At 40.9% G+C, this 16276-nt stretch overlaps 1 protein-coding gene and 1 non-coding gene across 2 annotated transcripts in view; both read right to left on the bottom strand.

The window, feature by feature from the left end:
* The window catches only part of EIF3A (eukaryotic translation initiation factor 3 subunit A), a 31679-nt gene extending 17523 nt beyond the window's left edge, over positions 1-14156 (bottom strand). The window contains 10 exon segments of the mRNA XM_027705654.1: positions 1341-1526; positions 2485-2601; positions 3302-3400; positions 4188-4292; positions 5281-5452; positions 6438-6646; positions 7806-8005; positions 11290-11453; positions 13611-13747; positions 13949-14156. Of these exon segments, the coding sequence (XP_027561455.1) occupies positions 1341-1526; positions 2485-2601; positions 3302-3400; positions 4188-4292; positions 5281-5452; positions 6438-6646; positions 7806-8005; positions 11290-11453; positions 13611-13747; positions 13949-14086 (1527 nt within the window). The 5' untranslated portion in view covers positions 14087-14156.
* LOC113978649 lies at positions 2809-2940 on the bottom strand. Its single transcript, XR_003537631.1, has one exon. It is a non-coding gene; the product is annotated as a small nucleolar RNA SNORA19 (small nucleolar RNA).
* Positions 14157-16276: the final 2120 nt, after the last annotated feature.

Below are 16276 nucleotides of genomic sequence, written 5' to 3'. Positions count from 1 at the left end.
GTGTCATGATACAGTTCTACTTTGTGTGTTTATATTTTAAGAAGTATTTCAACCTGTATAAAGAATCTAACGTGGACATCTTGCAATCAGCCTTTTTTTCCCATACGTAAAAAAATATTTGATATGTTTGCTATGAAATCCTTCATAAACACAAAGCAAAAGAAAAAATTACCACTGCTCTTGTAAGAGAAGTGAAGGTTTAACTTGCCACGACCAAAGCATGCTGGAAATCCGAGGCTGATTTACACCTTGCTGCTACAGGGCTCTGGAGAACCTGAAATGTGAGTCCAACCTTGAAGCCAAGAGCCCCAGGGAGGAGAACAGGGAGTGACAAGGACAGGGCAGTTCTTGTGCTGGGGGATCTTTTGTTCATGTTTTTAGACTCCACTTTTAAAGTTACATTCCAGGTTCTTCAAAACAGCAGTTTCTCCAGGAGGAACAAAGGAAGCAGGCTCTTGGATTTTCAAATATGCATGCAAAATTTTAAACAAATCCTAGCTCTATAGGCTCACCTATGGGAAAGTTATTATTTGGTATATCCTAAGCCTGATATATGCAAGACTGGCAGCTCATGATTTTAATTATAACCAAACACTAACTAGGTGAGTTTTTTTAAGAATGACTTTGCTACGAGCACAAATAACTGATTACCACTAGGCTGAAAAAAATGAAAGTAAAATGAACATCTAATCTGAAAAAACACATTCATTAAAATTTAAGCTTTGGCATAAAGTGTTATTAGCTTATGTTTCTACTTAATCCACAAACAGGCAAATGCAGCCCATCATTACTGTCAAATTAGAGCAGAGATCATTACCAAAATGCTCTGAAAAACAGAGCAGAACACTTCTGAAAATAAAACAAATGTACAAAAGCACCTACTCAAATCCTCGCAATGTCACATTAACTTAATCCTTTAGAGAGCTCACTGCTATTCCCGTGCCAAGGAAAGATAAACCAAGGAATTCCTCCAAGTATGATCTCACAACTTCAAGACAAGCTTGCCTTGCTCAACCAGAAAAGCTGTTAGAGCTCTGCTAGAACAGGTGAGCAGGTAGCAGATGCAGAAGGATACTTTATCACTAATAAATTCATGAATGCTACAATACATGTGTATGTATGAACACCTCAAGGATCAACTGTTTGTTCTGAAGGGATGGGACAGCAGAACAACACTGTTTACCACTGCACTGAGAACAGATTACTGGAAGGAACAGTTGATCAGACAAGCAAAAATTTAACAAAAGGCTGGATAAAAGGCAGCAGATGAACATCACACAGTGCACACAGGGAAAATGTCAGATTTTGTCAACATTTTCATAACACTTCAAACAACTTACCATTAAGTGAGGAGGCTTAATGACTGCAAGAGCCTTAGCCAGAGCTGAGGACATAGCAGTCAACTGGTTTCTAATCTGCTCAGAAGGCATGCTTTGGAGCTGGGGGCCTAGTGGGGCATCTTCTCTAGTACAGTAATTCAAATCTGAACCAAAACTCAGTGTCCGGGTGGTGTGATCGAGGCGAACCTTCGCAAAAAAAAAAGGAAGGAAATGATTGTATTAATTATTGAAGAATTTCTCTGTTGCTCTGCTTATGACCAATATGAGTAAACAGAAGCTATAAGCAGAAATTACTCTAAAAAAAATTAGCTACACCATTCTATGAGAAATGACAAATTAGTAGGAGAAATATAGCACCGTGAATAGAAGTTTGTTTTATTTCTGTGGTTTATACAAGAAAAAACCCCAACCAACCAAACAATCAAAAAAAAAAAATCACTGGAATAGGCTGAACTTCCAGTGATTCTATGAAATGAGCACTTCAAGACAAACCACTCTTGCCTCTTCCTCCACATCAGCAATACACAAAACAAGAATCCTAACTTTAGTCCAGGCAACTGCAACACATCTGAAATATAAACTCAAGTTGTGTGTTAACCTAAGTGAATCAACTCAGCTTCATCTAAAAACCTAAATGGGTAATTACTAAGCAACCTCAACTAAAAACCACCTGCACCTCATTGCTGTTCTCTCAACACAGACACTTTACCAACAATGCAATCTTCAGACATCAGTGCACATCTCAGACACTGGTGTTTCACTTCAGTCCCTTGGTGAGACACAAACCAACATCAGCAACTGCTGGCTCTTCAGTCTTGGACAACTAATGCAGCACAGGCAGCAATTCACATCCCTGGACTAAATGACTGGGGCTCACAGGGCAAATTTCCACAAATTTTATTTTCAGCTTCTACTTCTACTGGACTTATATTAATGGCTGTTGACCTAAATAAAAAATACACACCAGAGTGCAAATAATCTTCAGTTCTTAATGTATTGTCACATGCATCTTTTACTCTAGCTTATCTCCATCTATCAGAATCAATTCTTTTCCTTGGGTTACACGTCAGCCAGTTCATTTGCATCCCCTGTAATTCACATGAACCCATTCATAACTTCTCATGAGTCTTTTTACAGCACCTACTTGTAAGTCACAGTGCCTGGCAGCATCCACGATGCAACGCTCCAGCGTGAAAGCATCGACGAAAGGAACCAGGGTACACAGGCGAGCAAACTCGATGCTTTGATAAATCTGGGCCACCTGAGTGTGAACAGAACCATCAGGCATTTTTCCTCAGCAAAAAGAAATCAGAAACATAAGTTGTTGTACAGGCCTCAGAGTTAACTTACCAAACTGCTGACAAATGAATGTATACATAATAATACAACTGCAAATGCTCTTTCAGGATTTTATTTCTGTACTGTATTCAAACTTAACCCAAGACTAAATGCCATTCCTGCATGGCTGCTTTGTATGAAGGAGACTGGCAGCAGTAACTACACACAGTTATGCTGCTAATTAGCCTTCAACTATTTCTTTAGCACACCAGAAATAACACTGCTCTCACTTGTAACGAAAGCAGGTCAATGAAATGTGCATCCTATAAAACACTTAGGTACAAAAAAAATCAAAATAAACCAAAAACCAAAGCAAAATACCCCCCCCAGACCTTCCTCCAAAGCGAAGTTTTAAGAAACTTGGTAAGTAATGAAGAAAAAATAGGCAAGGGATTACACCACTGTACCCCACCATCAAGTACAGCTACTCTGGCTGTACCTAAACAATGTACAAACCAAAGATACAGGTTATATACTGGGGGAAAAAAAATCTCAAAATCATAATGGTCTTCTATTTGATGGCAAAAAAAATCACTTCAGCATGAAAGTTTCCAACTTTCTCTCCTTCCAAAGCATTTACTAACTTATGTACACTTGGGAACACACATTTTCTTTACTCATACCTGCTGCAGAAGGCGAAGAATGGTATTGTTTTGCAGGTGAGGAACATACAGCTGCAGTTCAGGTTCCTTTTCAGCTTGGTCTTTCACCCAGTTGAGAACCTATCAAAAGTCTGAAAAGTTACTCCATCTGCATCGACCCGTACAAACTTCACCATTAAAGTACAAAGCATGGCTCATAAATATTTCTGGTTTACAGCCCATGAAACAACAGCACTTCTGTCCAGAGAGTGCAGTGTTTTACTGAAGTGCATCTTCTGATACAACACTTATTTATAATGGATAACTAACAGGTTTTGTATGAAGGCGACTGACAGTACTGGCAACGTTTACCACACTGCTAATTTACCTTCAAGTTCTTTTCAGCACCTCAATTATCTTTGTTCCCACTATTGAAGAAAAAGAACATGATGTGCTTCATCAATCGCAAAATTTGCACTAACCTAATCAAAAGCTCTCACGTTATTCTACCTCCCAAGCCTCTGCATTTTAACAGTGAGAAGTCATTGGTATATCTTTCCACTTCGCACACAACCCACTCGCCTGCACGTGCGTGCACACAGCTTTCTCACTTTCCATATTTAAACAAAATTAACTATCACCTCCACCAAAAAAACCTTCTGATACATTCCCAAAACTCTGCATCTTTATGGGACCCCTCTGAAGAGCACCCTAGAGACCTGAGTGAATTTTTATTCTGTTTCAATAACGTGGTGCAACTCGTATATCAGATGTCACCAGCACGTCATCATAATGGAACCCGATCAAATCAAGCCTACTTTTGAAAAATCTGGCAACAGAAGATGCTAGTTGATATTTACCACAAATCAATATTCAAATAACAGACTATTAGTCAAGACCAGTTACCACACAGAGCTGCAAAACCTACCTTGCTGACACGGGCACTTAACTTGAGCGGGTGAAAGTCTACTTCAAGCCAATTGTAAAGTTCTTTCACTTCTGGCACAACATATTGCACTACGTTGAACCTGACCTACAGTCAACAAAAAAAATCCACAGATCTCAAAATAAATGCAATATTAACCAACAGTTATGCTTTAAGACTTTCATATTCAGGAAGTTAAACAGGCACCACATGTACATTTTAATACAGATTACTTCTCATTACAACATTCTTAACTGCAGTGATAGTAACTCTGCACTACATCACTTAAATGTATTTAAAAATGGAAAAGGAGACATAAAACATATAAACAAGGTAAACAAACTAGAGCACCATCCTCAACTCAGCCATTTCCAAGACACAAGGCCTAACACACTTGTAGGCCCACAACCTAAAATCCTAGCCCAAACTAAAATCACACATCTCTATTCATGATTAAATTTCTGAAGCCTTAAGTTGTGGTTTTGAGGCAAACTGGAGAGGTACAGAAGAAGAATTAACTTACATTGCAAAATGAGCTTTGAATGTATGTTTTAGACATGCATGTGAAGGACTGCAAAAAATGCAACCATTCTCTGAAAATACCTATGTTGATGTCTGATTTGTTTATGAGTATCTGGGGAGGTCTGAGGATAGATCAATCCAGCCTCCCTTCAAATTACACACAAGGAAGTTTTCATAATCACTTAGATTTGCATGGTCTGCCATCTGATATATGACCTGGGCTCATCCAAAATACATTTAAAACAGAGAAAGAAACACTTGGTTCAGTTAATTACACACCTTAGAGTAGGGAAAAAACCCCAAAGTTCTAGTTCACAACCCATTTCAGACCCCTCAGAATTTCAACATTTGTTTCTTGGGTGACACAAAGGACAATATGGAATCTGACTCTTGAGTGCACACAAGAATTCACTGTCACTGCCATTTCCAAGCAGTCCTTGTGAACCTGCAAGTTTAACGCTGCACCGTAACTCACACAACGAACCAAACTGCTGTCCCCCAACCAGGAACAGTGCTCCAGAAGGAAAACAGGACTCAGTGTTATAAAGCTGCTCCCCTGGCCACCAGCACCTACCATATCATTGATGAGACTGGCACGGGTGGGTGGGGCCTGCAGCCCCAGCAGGGTTGCCAGGCGCCGCTGCTTCTCCACGATGATGCCATCCATGTCCAGGAGGCGAGCGATATCCGTCCTCTCAGGAGTTATAGGGATTGACAGAGTGGCCAAAAGGACTCGAGTAGACATCCTGTTGACAAAGCAGAAGCACAAGAGATGAACTGCAAGAGAACACTTAATAATTCCATGTATGTGTCAATTCAAGAGAGGAATGAGTAGCATTTATGATGCAAAACGGTGTAAAAGTACCAGCAATAACCAAGATGCCACCTGCACCATGAGAGGACAGAATGCAGTGTTCCTCAGGAACAAGAGGCAAGAGTTTTGTAACTTATATATGTATGTACATATGTATACATACAAAGAAATTACAAAGAAATTTAAGCTGCCTCTGTAAATACCAAAACACTACAAAGTAATGAAAACAGCAGAAAGCAGCACCTTTAAAAACTTTTAGATGTAAATCCATCCCAGTCATTTTGAATGAATTTATTTTTAAAATTTACAGTGTAAGACAGATGTACTTTTTGATGTAACAGAACAAGTGGCATTAAATACTTAAATTCTGATCTTAGTACCCAAGCGAACAGGAATGTAAAAATTTCCATGAAGTATTATTACAACCAGGTTTTGATTCTATAAAGGCCTGTAGATGAACTTCAGAGGTTAAAGCAGTCAATGATTCTGCACACCTCAAAAGCCTTGCCAGTTCATCCCTATTACCAAAAAATTAAAGGTCCTTTGGCTATGCAGATTTTTATACATTCAGAAGTTTACACTAGCTACCGTGAAATCTTGTGAAATAAATCCCACCACTCAGAAGAGAAAAAGGAAACAAAAAACCCAGATACTCATTGACCTGCTTAGCTTCCAAGGCAGTAAGAGAAGGAAGCTTAACTAAGGTGATCCTGGTGGTCACAATACTTACACTGTAGCTTTGTAAAACATCCTTCTTGCTCTAGATTTCTTTTGAGGTAATTAGTAGTGGCCAGTTTAGGCAGAGCTGCTCATAGGTCATGCCTGTCATCTGCTTCTTTTGGGGTACAATTTAGTTTATTTTTGAACCTAGGGGGTTAAAATTAGAATCTAAGATCACATTATCTATCCTTCCCCACCTCTGCATCTCCTCTTGTGTGAGATTCTTTCGCATTTCTCTTGATAAGTGATAAAGTCGGTGAAGGGTGGATGCATGAAAAAGAGCATTTCCAGATTTCCAGAAGACAGTTGAAACTTTGTGATAGTAATTTGCCATCAGTTGTGGCTTGGGTGGTTTCTTAGACAGTGCAAATAGTCCATGAATATCTTCCACTGCTTTGAAAGCTTCCTAAAGAGAAAAAAAAACAAATACACTTTTAGGAAGTTTTTTGCAACACCCCAAAAAAAGAAAAATATGAATTCATTAAAGGTTATAAGACTTCAGTTTTGTCAGCTACCTGAAATTAAATACTTCTTTCCTAATAAAGAAATCATTTGGACATACTGCAACTCCATTAACAATATGCTTAGAATTTGATGATTAGTTTGTGTAATTTTTCAAAAACTTGTTTCTTTCAGATTTTCAAGCTACAAACCGAAGGGAGAAAAAAACCCAAAAATGAAATAACAAAAGTTCTACTATTTTACTGTTATATCAATTGTACTATTTATTGGCTTTAGCAATTTTCATAAAAATAGTTTTTCTGATCAAGAAAGGGTATAGTTTCCCTAAAACAAAGGAAAACTTGGAAATGCCTTAGATGTAATTACCTAAACCTCTAAAATGGAAACAGCACAACAGAGAACGTTCTCCAAATTCACAAACCCAAAAAACTACAACCTTGGCTTTTAAAGGAATTTCTTGGCTTTTTAAGGAATTTGACGTTAGAAATGTTGGCAGAGGTGAAGGTGTTATCACAGAATCATAGAATCAGCTGGGTTGGAAAAGACCTCCAAGATTATTGAGTCCAACCCTTGATCCAACCCCGCTGTGGTTCCCAGCCCATGGCACTGATGCCACATCCAGTCTCATCTTAAAAACCTCCAGGGACGAAGAATCCACCACTTCCCTGGGCAGCCCATTCCAATGGCTGAGCACCCTCTCTGGAAAGAAATTCTTTCTAATATCCAACCTAAACCTCCCCTGGCACAGCTTAAGACCGAGCCCTCTTGTCTTACTGATAGCTGCCTGGGAGAAGAGCCCAACTCCCACCTGGCTACACCCCCCTGGCAGGAAGTTGGAGAGTGATGAGGTCTCCCCTGAGCCTCCTCTTCTCCAGGCTCCTCGCTGTCACAACTCCAAGTGACTTCAGCTACTCTACCATTTACTGCTCCCAGCAAAGCTTGGTTTGAAACGCAGGACCATCAAACGAAGCATTCAACATGCAAGTAGCACCATGTTCTAGACATTAAAACTTCATTCCTTAGCTATCATCCTTGCTACATGCACCATGGAACGTGAAGTGCATGGAGCAGGTTGTGGCAAGGCTGGAGAGTCCCGTGCATACCTGCCACAGCTCCATGCTGATGGCACTGTCGAGCTGCACAAGCCTGGTCTCCAGGTGCATGGACTGGCTGTCGGGGTTGTTGAGGTTGATGGCTGTGCTTTGGTTGTGGTGGCGCTGGATCTGCCCCAGGTGCATGCGCAGGTTGTCGCAGAGCTTGCGGAACTCGGCCTTGCGCGTGTACTGCAGGCAGAACTTGAAAGCTGCAGGAACGAACAACACAAACTAAGAACGTGCACTAATGGTGACTTCACGGTAGTTCTAAACGGGATTCAAATATGTAAATCAGTACATTTAAAGAACCTTCATTTGCAGTCAAAAGATATGTCAAACATGATATAATCTGTCACACATAATGAATAAGTGACATTGCAGAGCACTTCCATCTTGACCTCAAAAAACGAAGATGTTTCTACACAATTAAGCCTAATGAGCATAGAGAACACTTAAGAGTCTCTTTAAAAATGTTGTAATTTATGCACTGATTCTAGCTTTTATTTTGAACTAAGAGGAAATGAACTCCTGTGTACGGCATGAATTCAAGTTTTGGCTTTGTAAAATGTAAAATTCTCAAGTCATCTAAATACGGTAAAGTTAAATAAAGCTTTCAAATGACTGGAAATGACACAGAAAAAAAAATTGTCTTTGATCCCATAGTTCCTCTCAAAAATCAGTTTTGCTCTGCCACTGTCAGTCTGGAAATTCTAGAATGTCTCTACTAAAAACAGACACAAAAGGAAGCCTTGACACTGTAGCACAAAGGCTTAAATACACCGAAGCACCTAGAACTCACCTGACAGTCATCTTTCCTGAGGTACTTGGACAATTTGGATCCAGAGTTGCAAATGTAACAGACTTTTTTCAGAAATACCAAGTCCTAAGTGATACATACAAACATTTGCAGAACCACAGTCTCCTAACTCTGACTTTCTGTATCCAATGAAGGAGTTGGAAGACAGTGAATGGATCTATTATTCTGATAAAGAGTCATCTGATGATGAGGAAGTAACATTTCTGACCCTTAATTAAAACTGAAACCACAGACGATGGTCAGTGTTAGCAAACTGCTACTAAAATGGTGCCATATACAGTCACCAAGATATCAAAGTTCCAGAATAAGTATAGCAGCTGTGCACAGGATAAAAACATTTGGTGTGATCTGACAACGGAGAACCAGGGAAAGATGACTCTTTATCTCCTTCAACCCCATTTGAATCCACTGGACCTCGGTGTGGAGTGGGAAATCACACACAAAAAATGATCTCATCTGATCCAATCCAGGTGGCTGATTTGCCAGAGCATTACCAGGCCACAATCCAGTGGAGACTGAAATCCAGCAAGTGGAATCCTATAATACACACGTAATAATGGCCCAGACATTCAGATTCCAGTTGGTTCTCACCAGCAATTAATAAAATTTCTAATAGGTACGGTATGAGATACTGGATCAGTAACTGTTGGGTCAGAATCACCTCAGGGGGGTGTGTGTGTGTGTAGGGGGAAAGGGATGGGTCGAACCTCAGGGAGGTACCTATCCCTCATGGCAGCCACTGGAGCCCACAGGAGAAAGCCTTGGAGCAGCTGCCAGTTAAAAGCAGGCAGGAAAACTTCAACACACCACACCTCCTGGAGCCCCTAACCCAGCCTCAGATTGGCAGGGACAGTGAGAACACTTCTCTCTTCTTGCTCCCTCTTCTTCTCTTTCTTTGCTCCTTTCTTGATGTTTTGGGCAGCTCAAAGCTGGAGGGATTGGATTTTGACTAAGTGTTGTGGATTAGTAAGTATGTGCTGGGTCAGTACTCTGGTGCAATGTTTTGCCTGGATTGTATGACACCCTTTTGAACTTTTGCCACGTTCCCTTATTTTCTCCCCTAAATTATCAGTTAGAGTACCTCCTGAGGAAAAGTCTGTGGCTTCTTCTCTTGGCAGTGCCCTCATTCCACGCGACACCTGCACTCCCTGATTCAAGGATTGCTGGTGTGTCACAGTGCTGGGTTTTGGCTGTGGTGTGAGATGGAATTTCTGAAGTTCTAATTGATTTGGCCCCACTAAGGGTTGTGGTACCCAGTACTGCAAACCCTACAAGCAGCTAAATTTTGCAGAACTGGTAACTAAAACTCAGAGTGTCCCACTCGTGGATGGTAACTCTAGATGTAAAAGAAGTGGGTTCTATGATTCCATGCTGGGAATATGACAAGGCTCAACTAGCTATTACCTGTAAAGGGAGGGCAATACACCTTCAGCAGACCCACACAGGGCTATAAACATTCACCCATGATTGCACATGCTGTGCTTGCCAAACTTTTACAGGTAGTTCCACTCCCTCCAGACATGAAATTATGTAATACTCTAATCCCAATCCCCCAAAAAAAGGTGGAGGAATAGCAATAGCAGTGCAGCAAGTACTTCATGAAGCAGGAGAGATTCCACCTGAGGAATGCCAAGGCCAAACTGGACCAGATGGACTAAAGAGATCTTTGTTATTCAGCCTGGCTGCATTTAAAGAGACAAGACAGAGATGTTCCGAATGGGAAAAAGGACTTTTGTCATCAGTCTGAGCTGTTAAACAACTTGAGACACAAAGGAGTAATTTGTCCAGACAAACCCTCTCCCTTTCCCTCTCTCTCTTCTCTTCTCTTCCCTTTTCAATGGATCCCCAAGTCCATACTGGTGTTTGAGCCATGGGGTGATGTAGAAGCCTAGAAGATAACTGAGTTAATGCATGTCTCAAACCTGGACAGCTGGATAGCTGTGGAGGTAACCCAGGATTGTTGGCAAAAACAACCGAGGAGTGTTGGTAGTAACACACTGTGAGAAAGAACAGAATATGGCTGGAGAAGGGGCCATACAGGGGTAGGGCAGCACTTTTCTAGGACAAAGGTCCCTGTTCTGGTTCCTGGAGATAAGCACAACACAGTAGAGTGCAGGCACAGGAATGAGGCTGAGAAGCAGGGATGGACTGTAGGGGGGCACCAAGACCACCCAAGACTCCCGAGGCCCTCCGACCCATTTGCAGAAAGGTCCAGAAGAATGGACTGTGCACAATAACTGATTTGCACAGAAAGTGAGAAACTGATCTCCAGGGTGGGGAAAACTTATCTGTAAAAAGGTTCCCTTCCACATGCACCCCAGAACCCTGGACAACCCATCAGCTGGGTTGACATTGGAGCCAGGACCGCTGATCTCTCTGTTTATCCCTTTATTCCTCTCTCTCCCCTTTTTAACTCATCTGTCTCTCTCTTCTCTTTCACCCTATCCCTTTATCTGAAGTGCACAGCTGTGTGCTTACCCTGGGAGCTCAGGGACTAACATACCAATTTCCATGCCAAATGTGTAATTTACTAATAAAACTTCATAAGCTTTTGGGGACCCTCTGACTTTTGTTGTTCCTTTCAACCACGAGCATCTGTGAATCTTGGATGCTCCCTTGCCCTTAAGGGTGGGACACCACATCATTATACTTTAAGTTTCCATCTTTTGGACCTACCTTGCTGTGCAATGTCATGGTACAGGCGTTCCACTCGAGAGTTATTTCGAAGAAGATCCAAACACTGTCTATAGGATTCCCACAGAAATTTAACCCAGGGTGTCAAAAGCAGTCGGTCAGTACGATCCTGAGTGTCTTCTCCACTTACAGCACTCAAAAGAACACTATAGTCAGGGCAGGGGGTAAGGAAAAACAAAAAAACAAAAGTGGGTTACTCCCTACAATTCTCATCAATTTTTCTGGACCAATCTGAACAGAAAATTGCTGCTGAACAGTCTATTGCTTATTTTCAAACTGGGCCCTCAAATGGCTCCCTTTTCCTTTAAAGGATGTAGATAATGTCCTTGCTTTTAAGTTTCAAAATCTAGCCCCTGCATATATAACTGACACATCCAAGCTCCAGAGGTAACAGACTTCAGGGACTTCTGTACCCTTCCCAAGTAAGCCAAAGGAAATGAACCCCAGGATTTTCACCTTCCCTTTTCTACCAGGGAGCTGTGCACTGGAGCTCTGCTAGAGTCGGGTATCACTGTCAATACAGACACTTTGGTACTTGCTCATAGCTCCTTTTTAGCCACCAGCAACGCTGCCAGAGTTCCCTTCTTGTTGACATGTGACACAGAGGCACCGTGTGCCTTACAATCCACAGACATCAAAAACCAGGACACTTAAAATATCAAATCCTTTAAAAATTTTGATATGAAATAGATGCTTAAATAGATGTCAAAAGCAAGATGTGATAATCTTGCATTTAGTGGCCATAACTTCATTCCTTCATCAGAGAAATACAAGATTGGTGAAAGGATTCCTGAGACACTGAGACCAATTCAGTGCTATGTCTCACATGGTCCCTTTATGCTGAACAGTCCACCCACCGTGACAAACTGACAAAGAACCATCTTCCCTAAGCCTTCATTTCTAAAATTCTTTTTGAACTATGCTTCCAACATAAACTCTCAACTCTTGTAGCTCTTTTCTACTACACCATTTCCAGTTCCATCCTCGCTGTTTAACTATTAGCAGGATTCCTCTGTAACAATTTCAGGCTCTGGAAAAAACATCAATGGCACTGCCATCCTGGAACAGCTACTGAAGACAGGTCTGGAACCTTTTTTTTTTTTTGCAACCAACTTCTCCCAGAGAGCTCTGCTGTCAACATGTAAATCCACAGCCTTCTACTCCAGGTCTTTATGAGTAATACTTGACTACTATAACTCTATTCCTACACAGGACAAATAACCTCTACTTCAATAATTTCTTCCCATTTTCTATCATCAGAAGATAAAACTTTTACTTTTTTAGTTCCTGTGCAAAGATTTTAATTGAAAGAATTCCCACTAACTTCATTCTTGCTTCCTGTCTCCTTTTGTCAGTACATGCCATCAGTCTTTCACTGGGCAATGTCTTAGTCCCCTTCCAATTCAGCTGCCAACATCCCTTCTGGTAGGGATCAACAGCTTCACTTTTCCCCAAATTAGATGTCTGGCCTCTTCCAAACTCAGCTGGAATGCTGTAAAACATTTCTTCAGCCCTGCCTTGTTACCCCTTTTCCACAGATGTCACCCATACATCTCTGTCCTCTGAGTTAACGTGAGCATTCCCTACATCAACAGGCTCTTGGAGCTAACATCACTTTGCCTGAAGCAGAATAGGAAGTTCTCCCACAAAACACTCTGACTACACAATGACTTCTCAGAGCTGGAGACTCGTTTCACCCTAACCTGGTACTACTTGCCAGGGAAGGTCTACACACACAACCTAAAGCAGATGTATTTTACTGATCCTTTTTTCCATTCCTCTCTGTTATCATTATCCATCCAATTAATTCTAACTCTGAATGTACTTTTTATGCCCTTTCTTCTATTATTTCATCAGTTACCCAAGCAATGATAAAATAACATTTGCTTTGGTTTGTACATGCACAGTGTGGTCAGAAAAACTGGAGGTTATCAGATACAGGAATTACATTGGTCTCACATCATTAACAGCATTTATACATCAAATGGTAATGAGAAGTTTTCCATAATAAACTTTCCAATACCACTACAGATGCAAATCAGAGCAGACACTAGAAAGCAGTGACCCAACTCGCAGAACCATTCCCACAAATTTTTTATTCTTTACTACTTACTTTCTTTAGTTTTCTTTACTCCGATTTAGGATTTTGTTCAATGCAAAATTCCTGCTTTCTCCCTACTTTGAAAACCTCTAGACCACCACTAGTATTCCATTTCAAATCCACCACATTTACACCTCAGCTTTGTGAATGAAAATAAGTATACTTTCTGTGAATTGCTACATTTTAAAGACAGACTGCCCACCTTTCTGGAGTTTGAATGTTATCCAAGTCTTCTATGTCCAGTACCATCTGCTGGGATTCCTCCTTAGCTGCTTCTGTTTTTTCTTCAGCTAACTTTAAATAGGCTCTAACAACATCCTCCAAAGACTTGATGTTAACCTACACCAAAAGCAAAAAAATGGGAAGATGTTTCCACCCACAACAGGCAGCAAGTATTTAAAACATAAATGCTACAAATCCAAGAGCATCTAAAAGGCAGATTAATTCTAACTCAAGACGATTCAGTTACTTTTAGATTGTATCAGTTGACAGATACTATGCTTGCTATAAATAAATAAAACAAAAAATCAGAAACTGTACCTGCTGGCAAATATTCTTGTACTGGTACAGTCCTTCTTTTGCCAGGTGACTCTTGCGGAGATCCACACAGAGCTCCAGGTACTTCAGCATAATCGGCTCGTGGATTTTCTGCCATGTTCGGTGTTTCTTACTTTTCATAACATCATAGAGAACATCGAGGGCAGGCTGCTTTTTGCCAACCTCAAGGAATTCTGAAAGTAAAATCCCAATTAGCAAAAGATTTGCACACCAGAAGATGCATTTTTTTATGCTTAACACAAGAAACTTTCAGAATTTAATTAACTCTACCCAAAGCTCATTGAAGGTTTGTTTTAGTGCCAGTCATTCAATGACATGAGTGGCAAACAAACCTCTCCATTTACATGGAAACTTCAGGATAGGGGAGATGTCTCTCCATCCATCCTGGCATGACTGAGCACTTCAAACACAATAGTAAAATACACACATCCACTTGTTAAGCTGGTTTCAGAGGCAGGGAGGAAAGAGGGAGGGGAGTCAGGGAGGAAAAGGAACAAGGAAGGGAGGGAAGGAGGCAAGAAGGGAGGAAGGAATGGAGAGAAGGAGGGAGGAAAATACCTTCACTCGGAAAAGTTTTAGTGTTTGTGGGTTTGTTGGTTTTTTTAACTCAGAGTGGTCTAGCACTTCAGTTTATATAAGTGTATATAAGTTTATATAAGTGTACCAAACGTACACCAAAAGCTGCTGCAGCTCAGTTGAAGGGTCAAACACTTTTTAAATCAGCCTTGCTGCTGGAACCAGTGGCCCATTTATTCATCCCTAAGCAGCTGCTCTTACTAACAGGAGCTCTCAGCACCACAGCAACTCCCACCCCTGACATCCCACACATTCTGCTCAGCACAAAACCCAGCAAACCACCCGTGAGCAAACACCAAGGCAGCAACCCACATACACAGACCCCACACTAAATGTGCTCCTCACTGCAGCAAAGCAGGAGAAATGAACACTGAGAATGGGAAGCAAACAGGTTTAAAAGATAAGGGGAAGTGAAGTACAGCCAGTGGGAAACGTGTTTATTCTTAAAGGCTGAGGGGTGGAGCCAGTACTTCCCACGAAGTACTTTGGAAAGCACTACATTCCTAAGAAATAATGGCAGAAACAATTAAAGTAGGGGCCTGCTCAAGGTGCTCAGACATCAGACAGAGCTTCCCAGTTTTGGAATCTCAAAAGTGAAGTTAGAACATAACAAAAGATGTAGTTTGAAAGCAGCAGTGTGGTTTTAATCTAAAAACCACCATAGCACGTATTCAGGGCTCAGTTTATGTAAAAAATGAGCTTGCATAAGATGAGCAAGTTCCTTTCTAGAAAAAGCACCCTGATACAGTTGAAGATAATGAAGGCTACGGTGTGGCAGTATCCAGCAGTACTTTTACTCACCGAGGGAATTTTAATAAAGCTGTCCTCCAACCCATAATTTACACTGCTATTCTATCTCAGTGCTGCTTTTCAGACAATTACTGCTCAGCTCTACATTTTATTTAAGAAAACACACTTGAAAGGCAAGTTTAATCCTGCAACAACGCCAGGGCATTCCAACCACAGCCCTCAGTGGTCGATAACCAACTGGACAAAGCACAAAACTAATTCATATTGTTTTGAAACTTTTAATTAACTCTGGCCAAGCAGGTTCTTACCTGTAAGTCAAATAATTAAGGCTAATTTAAAAGACACTTCAGTAAAAGCACAAAGTGAACCTGAAGAGTAAAATACAGCACACAACACCATGCCTTGCACAAGGAACTGTAAGTTATGAACACTCAGATCTGTAACACACAAATTGCAAAGCTCAGCCCATAAACAGCTGTCAGTTACATTTTTTCCATTTTTTTTTCTTTCATACCACTTAAAATGCTAAAAGGTAGCCAAAAGAGCAACTGAAGCTCTGAGTGGTCAAGAAGTAGCTGATACACATCAACAACTGACCTACTGCTGACCCAAAATCCCAAATTAAGCTCAGTTTTCATTGTGAGAAAATGTATGTCATTACAGGAGGTGACATGTCATTACAGGAGGTGACATGTCATTACAGGAGGTGACAAAGATGTCACGTGCTCTACAGTATCTCTAATAGTGAGCAAGCTCAGTATCTGCCACAATAAAATGCTCCCCAAAGGTGATTCCATCCTTGACTACAAAGCAAGGCCAGATGTTAACAAACACCGAGGGTTGACCTTGACCTACATTTACCATTTATTAGGAGAAAACTGCCTTTCTTACATATCTGTACATACTTAAAATCACTCAAGCTCTTCATATTTCTGAACATCACCTTTGTATGGTGGAAGTCACTGAGAACATGGAGCATTAAAT

Source organism: Neopelma chrysocephalum, unplaced genomic scaffold (assembly GCF_003984885.1).
Source record: "Neopelma chrysocephalum unplaced genomic scaffold, ASM398488v2 Primary Assembly neopelma1_347, whole genome shotgun sequence".
Taxonomy (NCBI): domain Eukaryota; kingdom Metazoa; phylum Chordata; class Aves; order Passeriformes; family Pipridae; genus Neopelma; species Neopelma chrysocephalum.
The sequence above is the reverse complement of the archived record's forward strand: the minus strand, read 5'-3'. Positions and strand labels throughout refer to the sequence as shown.